This window comes from Drosophila yakuba, chromosome 3R (genome assembly GCF_016746365.2).
Source record: "Drosophila yakuba strain Tai18E2 chromosome 3R, Prin_Dyak_Tai18E2_2.1, whole genome shotgun sequence".
NCBI lineage: Eukaryota > Metazoa > Arthropoda > Insecta > Diptera > Drosophilidae > Drosophila > Drosophila yakuba.
The window spans coordinates 30,565,928-30,574,789 of NC_052530.2; the positions used below are offsets into that span (position 1 = coordinate 30,565,928).

Genomic DNA, 8,862 nt, shown 5'->3' on the forward strand with positions numbered 1-8,862 from the left:
GCATGTCTAATGTGCCAGGGTCCTTAAGATCCGGTAAATTGGCCGCACTTCCACTCTGCTCCTGTGTTGTGTTCGGAATTCCTCTGAATAGCTATAATCCTTAACGCTTCTAAAGGAACCAAAAAACAAAACGAGCAACTGAGTCAAGAATCAAACCATCAGCAAAGGACAATGTCCTTGATGGGTTCGGGTGTACTTAGGACTTGATAAGTGTAAGGGTATATTAACATATAGAAGAGCACAAAATGTTATTTAATGATAAATTGGTCAGCTTTAAGAATTGAAAATAATAATTAGTGACACAAAATCTATATGCTCTATTTTCGTATTTATTTTAATTGGCTAAAATAACCAGAGTAAAAAATAGTCGAGTTCTCCTTAAATTTTTGCATGCGGTTACGTGCGCCACGGAGATTTGGTCATGGATTTGGGATTACTCAAGCCGACCGAGTCTTCAGCCATAGCCTTATAATTTCTTGAAAAGATGTTTTACCTTTTGTTGTTCTTTTTTCTTACGCAGAAAGGCAAATATTAAGTGGCATGCGAAGACGGGGAGGCAGAAACTACTGGCTGTTCTTTCATGATTTTTTTTTTGTTTTTTATGAATTACAATAATAAAGAAAAGGAAAGCGCATATAAAAAGTAAAGGCAAGGGAGCAAAATAAAATCATAAAAATTACAAAAGGTATGCACAAAAAATGAGCAGAAGAACCGGAGGGCAGACAACTCACGAATGCGTTCAAGAAAAATCACCGTAATAAAGCCAAGCGTCTGAGGTCTTCGGTGTGTCTGAGTATGTATGTATGTTGCAAATAAAACAATTTGAGTGGAAATAAAAAATAAAACAACATTTGCCCGTGATGGGTTAAGCACAGAACGCCCGAAAATAAAAGTGAGGTGCAATGTACGGAAACGTAGGGCAGCTGGATTCTCAGGCAGGCGAACATTACCGAACAAACAATGCGTCCTCGTCGAGGAATAAAGCACGTCTTAAATTAATAATAAGCAGCATAAGAAAAACAAATACCAGTACCTTCAGAGGAAGATGAACCAAGGGAGATAAAGGTGGTCGAAGGGCGAGAACTTATAAAAGCACTTGAAAAAAAAAACATGAACCTGAAAATCACCACAATAATTATTAAACAACACGTGTTCCGGTCCTAATACTTTTAAGAAAGTACTTGGTATTTTGATTTAAGCTGAATTGAAAGAAATGCTTGTATTATTGTTCTGAAAGTTAAGCTGAAATATAATAATTTACTTGTCCTAATGTCCCTGTATATCATGACGCCAGTGCAACAAGTTCGGTTCTGTCAGTGGGAAAAAGTGGATTGTATAGGGTGCTGGCATCATTATCTGCCTTCCACTTGGCAAAGGGAATATCTGAGCACACCTGAGTGGGCCGGACAAGCGAGTGACGGAATTCCTTAAGCTTTAAGGCCTTCGAGACAAATTACATCAGCCAACATTGTTTATGCGTTCTAATCCGAAACTAAACTAGTTGTGAAAACAGGAAAGAGATATATATTTTCCTCATTTAAATGTGGCTCAAGAGATAACGCCATAGTCAAGCTTCAGGGTGAGCGTGCCTAAAATATTTTTTCTAGATCACAGCGTTCATACGGGGAAATTATAATTTGGGTATTACAACAATCGTATATCTTTACGTGATCAGTAGATTCTAACACTGTAAAAATGCAGTTCTTAGTTTACTGGTCAGGAAAAAAGAAGTTCCTTTCCGGATTCATCAAAAAATAACCCATTATAAACTGAATTTAATACTTAAACAGAAACTGCAAAAGAAAGTACAGATCACCCCTCACGTTGCACCCCATAAAAACCAGACTTTTTCATTGTCTTCAGTATTTCTTTGTTATTAAATATTATTTTTCGGCCTCACCTTTACACGGCATTTTTTAACGCCCTTTTTATGACCAATGAAGAAGCCGCTAGCCAGCCTAACCCACCCAACCAGTCCCTTTGGATCCACCGCCCCGCATGATTTATGCTGCGCGGTCAAGTGTAAGTTCTACCGCCGGCACCTTGGGGCAGGAAATTGGGTTTAACAGCAGCAGTCAGCGGGACTTGGGAGCTTGTTTAATTTCAGCCGATTTTTTCTACCGTCCACCGTTTTATATTAAATTTTTTTTGTTTTTGTCCCTACCGTTTTTGTTGCTTTTTTATGGACTGGTTATCAGTGGACTACTTTGCGTGTTGCGATTTGCCTTAATTAGTCGCGTCGGCAGATCAGGATATTTACCGGACTGGGTGGGTACATGTTCAGCTCATAATTGTGGATATCTGTCAGCAGTTAAGCGCCAGTGGCGTTTTCTTTATCAGTGTTTTCGCAATTTATTGGCTGCTCGTTAACCTTTAAACTGATGCAGATGGATAATATATATAAAGGACTCTGTGTGTTTTTTTTATAATTGTCATGCAGTCGGGTTATTCGAATCCAGTTTTGGCGTCCAATTTTCATAGTGTTTCAGCTTTTCTGCGTACGCGACCTTTTTTTTCATTTGAACATTTGTTTGTCCACTTTAATGGACTAATTAGGTATTGCAATTTTCACAAGAAACCGCGTACAGAAAATTCACACAATGTTCAATTATTTTCTGATGTGACTAACTTTATTAATTTGGCTTTGTGGAAAAAAAATTAATTTTGTTAAAGATAAAGTGCAACGGTTTGAAAAAGGGTGCTTTCAATTAAAAGAAAAGAGCAGCACGAGGGATTGAAACAGAAATTAAAAGCGCATTTATATTGGAAAAGCCCATTTTTTTTTTTTTTTTTTTTGAATCGGGTTATTTACCACCCTGCATTCACCTTTGATACCCTCTGAGGGGTGCCCCTCGCTAACGAGCGCCCATTATGCAAACAATAAGCACAGCTTCCTCTTCAGATAACAAACCACAAACAAACGAACGTACAAAAATATCCCTCCTGTGACGAAGAAATATTGGGCATACGACACGCATCCTGCGAGTGGCTTTCATTCAAAAATAGATTTATGTGTAGCATTTAAGCGAGGCAAAAAAAAAGTAAATAAAAAGCAAAAGAGCACAGGAAGGACACCCAAACAATATCAAGAAAAATGTTCAACAGCATTTATCAAACGTGACGCAATCCGTGGGAATGTTTAAAACTCTTTCTCCATTCCCTCACATCTAAATCTGCCTGACATCATTATTCTTTAGCAGAAACAAACAATGTGAAGTGCATTTCGGTATCATTAAAATGTGATCACTTCGTATTAAAGCAAAGGCAAATGGGGGCGGAAGGGAGATGGCCGACGGGACGCCATCTTGGGGCAACAACAGTTTGATTTAGTGCCGCACATTATTTCACGTAAATATCTGTTTTGGGTCTATACAATGTGTGTATGTTTTGCAATAATGTCAACAATAGACTTGACTCTTTGACATGTGTGGGTTCGCCGAGTATGTGTGCTCCACTTCGTTGGCTACATTTACATTTTAGCATTTTGCCCCACTTGTTGACTTTCTGCAATCGAGTTCCAGCAGATTTGCATGATTTTCGCATTTATGCGCTTAATTTACTATTTATTAATGGAAAGCATACCAATGTTTAAGTAGAGGTCCCCGGAAGGCAAAGGAAATGGAAAGGAAAGCAGGAAGTGCGGACGAGAGAATGTTGCCGGCATGTTTAATGTAATGTGAGATTGGATAAACTTACCTTAACTCCAATGTGAACCGGTGCAAATTCTGATTTGTGTATTGAAGGAATTGGTATTGGTAATTGCATGGGAAGGGGGCAGGACATCATGGTCGCTACCTGTGAATGCAAACAGAAAAATATACATGTTTGTTAGTCGAATACGTAAATGACGATTATAGGGTCTACATAGGAAGGTGAGAAATTAATAAAAACTGTTGTTCATTAAAATATAAGTGCCTATGACCTGCGAGTTTAAGATAAGAAATCCTTTGATCTACACTTTTACATATATATTTATGTTGTAGACTTACGGTGAGACTTATTTTCGTTAGTGGCTTAAGCCCTTGTAAAAACAATGACCATTGGGTTCGCTGCAGATCGATGAAAAAGCTGTGGCAGATTTCCTTTGGGCACTTAAACTTTGACACACACACACCGCCCCCTTTTAACCGTTTTCGCTATTTTTCTGTAGTTTTCAGTTCACCGTTGGCATTGCAATTTTTCGCCCTTTTCAATTTCACGCGTTTTAATGGCAGCCAGCGCAGGAATTACCCCCACATTCTTGCTCCCTTACCCACACAGGCACTCACACACATACAAATGACGACCGCATTGAATTACATTCGAAAATAGGACGAGGGACGTAGGGGGGCGTGACCATCGTTTCATTTGGCGCCCATCATCATTGTCATTTCCGCTTTTGCGTAACGATGTCAACGTTTTTGAAGGCTTCATTTCGTTGCGCTGCATTTCTTTTTGGCTTTTCGTTTCGGGCGCCAAATAAATCATAGCGTAGTCTGCCGTTTCCCTGCTCCGCTAACCCCTTTCTACGCCCTGCACTCAACCAATAAAAACTTTTTGAAAGAAAAAGGCAGCGAAATAAAGAGCGCTGCGAACTACTCAGTACGATATTGGGAATGAGTGGAATGAGACTGGCATACACAGGAAACAAAGCCTACAATTGGAGCAAAATCACCAAAAGTCGTAGTTTAGCTAGTATGTATTGGCATTATTTGTTATTACTTATACTTTAAGTTGTAGGACAATGTGACTTGAATAGGAATAGGCTCAGCTTCTTTCAGTGTAAAGCAAAACGTAAAAATTTAAATGTATGACAAAGTGGCACATTTTGTCCAAACTTTTGCTTCGAAGTATTGGAGTAAATGTGTTTTGGAAAAAGAGAGAACAGCAAAAGTTATAAAAATTGTTGCAAGCGCACTAGTCCGACAATTTTTCAATTTCCTGCTTTTCTTCTAAGGCGTATGCATCTGGCCGAAATTCCATGACTACAAAATCAGCAGTTCTCTGCTCAGAACTCTTAAAAACGGGACAGCTAACAAATATAGTATTCCATTTCACTTGTCAGTAAAGTGGCACCTCTTTGTCGACGCACCTTGGGAGGTCCAGACAACTAACCCATGCGTCTTTCGCCTCCTCAACAATCAATGACTTGTCAACGGCATCGATTACCGAAAGCACACCAAAACAAAACTATTTTTATCCCATTTTTTTCTTGTCCCACCTGTGACCCTTTTCCTGGTCTTAAAGCCTTTATTGTCAGCCGCCTGTCAGTTTGTTTACGCATTTTACAGTAAATTGCTCTAAGTGCTACAAAAGTGTCATTTACATGGGCAGCCCGACGAACTAATTAAGTGATTTTCAGTATACATATTTGTAGTTCCGCAACTCTGTTTCCCCTATAGTTACTCGTAGCCATCATTATCAAAAGCAGTGCGAGAGTGCAACGGAACGCGGCTAGTCTAGCATTGTAATGACGACAACAAACGGAAATTAACGCTAGCTGACTGACTTCAACATTGTAGACGGGGTTTTATGTTAACACGCGACACAACAATTGCAAGAGTCGATGACGAAAGGGAATGCCAAGAAGAACGGCGGTTTGAGAGCGAAGATTGACAGATGAGGGGAAGCACTCACAAATGGACATGCCACATGGAAACCACATGGATGTGGAAAGTGCTCTTGGCATTAATACCCCAGGCCCGAGTTTAAGCACTAAAATTTATAAGAAAATTAAGCACGAAAACTGATATTAAAAAACTCCTTGCCAATTAAAATAGTTGTAAGTACCACCTTAATACATGGCTCCCATTCGATCTTCGTATATCGGGATTCTACTGCCACTTCCAACCGCCGTGTCTTCCGCTCCTGGGCGTTAATTTGTCCAGTTTTGTGGTGGACAACCATGGCATTCGAGAAGGATAATAAATGTAATGTGGCATCAATGAAAGCGAAACGATGTATCGGGGCGGTTGCTTCCGACGCTGTATGGACAATTAGACTTGAGGGGAGAGGAGACTGCCCAGTCACCCACGAAAACAATGATTAATGAGCAGTTGCAGCAGCAAGTCATACATCATTCGGTTAAGTTCAGCTGAGCGAAGTTGAAGGCCGAACAGTGGTAGCAAAGTGAGACGCAGCATGGACTGCAACGACAAAAGCAACTCGCAACTGTCACAATTGCAACCTGCAACAAGTTCATGGCCCGTCGTCTCCTCGTAGAGCTTTCCACTTCACCGAGCATGCGCGGCTCATCCACAGCTGCAGGCAACAACGGCGGCTGAAGCTATAACTGCAACGGCAGCAATAACTGCAACAGCTGTGCCAATGCGCAGCAAACCAAGCGACCACTTTTGCACGAACCATCCACTGGGAAAAAAACACCAGAGCCAAGATACAAAACACCAAATAAAAATAAATATCTAGCAAATTGAATTTACCAGACGGCTTTATCAATCTCTTCTCAGCAATTTTCAACATGTCTAATTTCCTTCCACCAGGGTCCAGACAAGATTCTGTTTATTATGATGGTCAATTGGCTTTCCAAGTGCATGTTTAATGAATCGGGAGGAGACCGCCACACCTCTGGCACTGATATTGCATATTGCGCAAACACAAAGATGGATGCTTAATGAACAGGTGGCTTTACTCAGCCCCTGTCTGCTGACTCACCTGTACTTAGCCCAGAGCATTGAAACTGGGCATAAGTACAATTACTTGCAATCCATTTGCATAATCAATAGAGTCTTATAAAAAAGGTAGAACAATTACCATCTCTCAATCAATACTATGGTAGGTGTCCAAACTCCGTTAATTAATTTGTGGATACCATAGCATAAATAACTATCAACTGATTGGCAGGGATCGTTATGTTCCAAAAACGGTTTTACTCTGGCACTTGGTTCGTACTATAAAGATAAATTATTATCGGATAACGAACAAAATTCGCTGTTAAATACAAAATATAGAACTACACTACAATTTACTTGTCATTAATAATTCTTTTGCTTGGTTCGAAAAATTTGAAAATGAGTAGACACAAGTACATTTACACATCTACCAATAACATTCTTTAAAAATACGAAAACAAAAACTAATTATGAAATTTCTTGTCTCTTATTTTATTATTATATCATATAATATTATTTATATTTGTATATATATTATTTGATATATTTTCATTTTTGTATTGGTCTTGTAAACATGTATTTAATCGCACCCCGCACCCCACACCCCGCACCCCGCACACCACACCCCGCACCACACACCCCGCACCCCGCACCCCACACCCCGCACCACACACCCTGCACCACGCATAACATTTCTTGTCTCTTATTTTATTATTATATCATATTATTTAATTATAAAATATAATTATAAAAATTATTTTAGAATATTTTTAGCATTTAGCACCCCACACCAAAAACTGTCGGTGTGGAAATTTCTCCTTTGCACTTCCACCCGCTGAGTAACGAGTATCAGATAGTCGAGAAACTCGACTACAGCGTTCTCTCTTGCTTTAAATTAAACTTAAAGGTAAATAATTCTAATACACTTGTTGCTTGGCAGGGGCTGAAAAATTCACATTAAAAACCAAATCGCTTAGATTTGTGACACTAAGAAGGCCCACCACCATCTCAGCCACCCACAGGCATCAGCCTCAGACACAATCACAGCCACAAAGCTGCCACAGTCGCAACCACAGTGGATGGCTGGCAACAATAACGAAATCCAGCCAAGAAATTGTGCAGATTTAGCATGACAAGCGAAAGTAAATAAAGTGAGCTGGTGGGAAAGCAAAGAAAGGACGAGGCCAGCCTGTGACCAGGGATTTTTTCTCATATTGAGCTTGCACTTTATGCAAAGAATGACGCCCATATTTCACTCACAAGACTCGGTCGGTGTTGGCTTAATGCGCTAGGAAAACACGCCAAGAAGTTGCATGCTACAACGAAACGAACTTGTTGCAACACAAAAAAGCAAAAAAAAAAAATAAGGAGAAAAAAAGGACCGGAAAATGGGAATGGTAAGACGGCAAAATTGAAAAGCGAAATGTGGGCATTTGCATAAATATCGTCCGTTGAAAATGGGCGGCTAATGAATGCGGAGCGACTGTGATAGTGATAGGATCAGAATCATTCTGATACTCGTATTAGATAACTCATAGGGCCTTAGCCTCGGAATGAATTAAAAAATGCAAATTTTACTTAAAGAAACAAACATTTACTCTTCATAAATAAAATAAAGTTAACCAATATCTAATTACGCCTTAAATAAGATTCACTCAAGCAAAAAAAAAATTGTTATTTGTTGACAAAATTAAATTTATTTTAGTACCAGCCGTTTGCTTCAGCCAGATCGTTGGCAGCGCTGTCCTAAAGATGACCTCCTCATAACAGATGCTCGATACTGCTTGCTTTATTCAGCTATGCATTTTTGATCTGCCGCTCAAAAAGTGGGAGTTGGGGTGACAATTCGTGTAGGCAGACCAAGGACTTAACGGGATCCGTGCTATTCCAAAACTATGGAACGCACAAGCAAATGTGTTGAAAATCCTATTCTGTTAAGGATTTGTTGTTAGTGTTGGCGCCTTCCCAGTGGCTTTTGTTGGTCCACACATATGTACATATGTGCGCGTGTGCGTTTCTGGGAAGTGCATGTGTGCGGTTTTGTGTCGCATCAAATTGCATTAGTGCTGAAAGCACCAACAAGCAAGAATAGGCAAAGCTAGTGAGGAGAAAATCCAGTCTCTGTCTGTCCCCTTCCCCGCCTCTCTCTCAGCATTCTACGTCTCATCGTCCTTTGTTTGCTTTACATCAGGACATCGTCGACGGATTTCGCCTTTTTGCATTCTGATCTGATCTACCACTCACTCTAAACCGC

The 8,862-nt window shown here is 39.9% G+C and overlaps 1 protein-coding gene across 6 annotated transcripts in view; it reads right to left on the reverse strand.

Annotated features, from left to right (window-relative positions):
* Window positions 1-8,862, reverse strand: part of LOC6539060 (polypyrimidine tract-binding protein 1) — a 130,490-nt gene that overhangs the window by 101,026 nt on the left and 20,602 nt on the right. For all 6 annotated transcript variants that reach the window (XM_039376660.2, XM_039376659.2, XM_039376656.2 and 3 more), the window contains one exon: window positions 3,697-3,795. In XM_039376660.2, coding sequence (XP_039232594.1) covers window positions 3,697-3,786 — 90 coding nt within the window. In that variant the 5' untranslated portion in view covers window positions 3,787-3,795. The remainder of the gene's footprint in view (window positions 1-3,696; window positions 3,796-8,862) is intronic.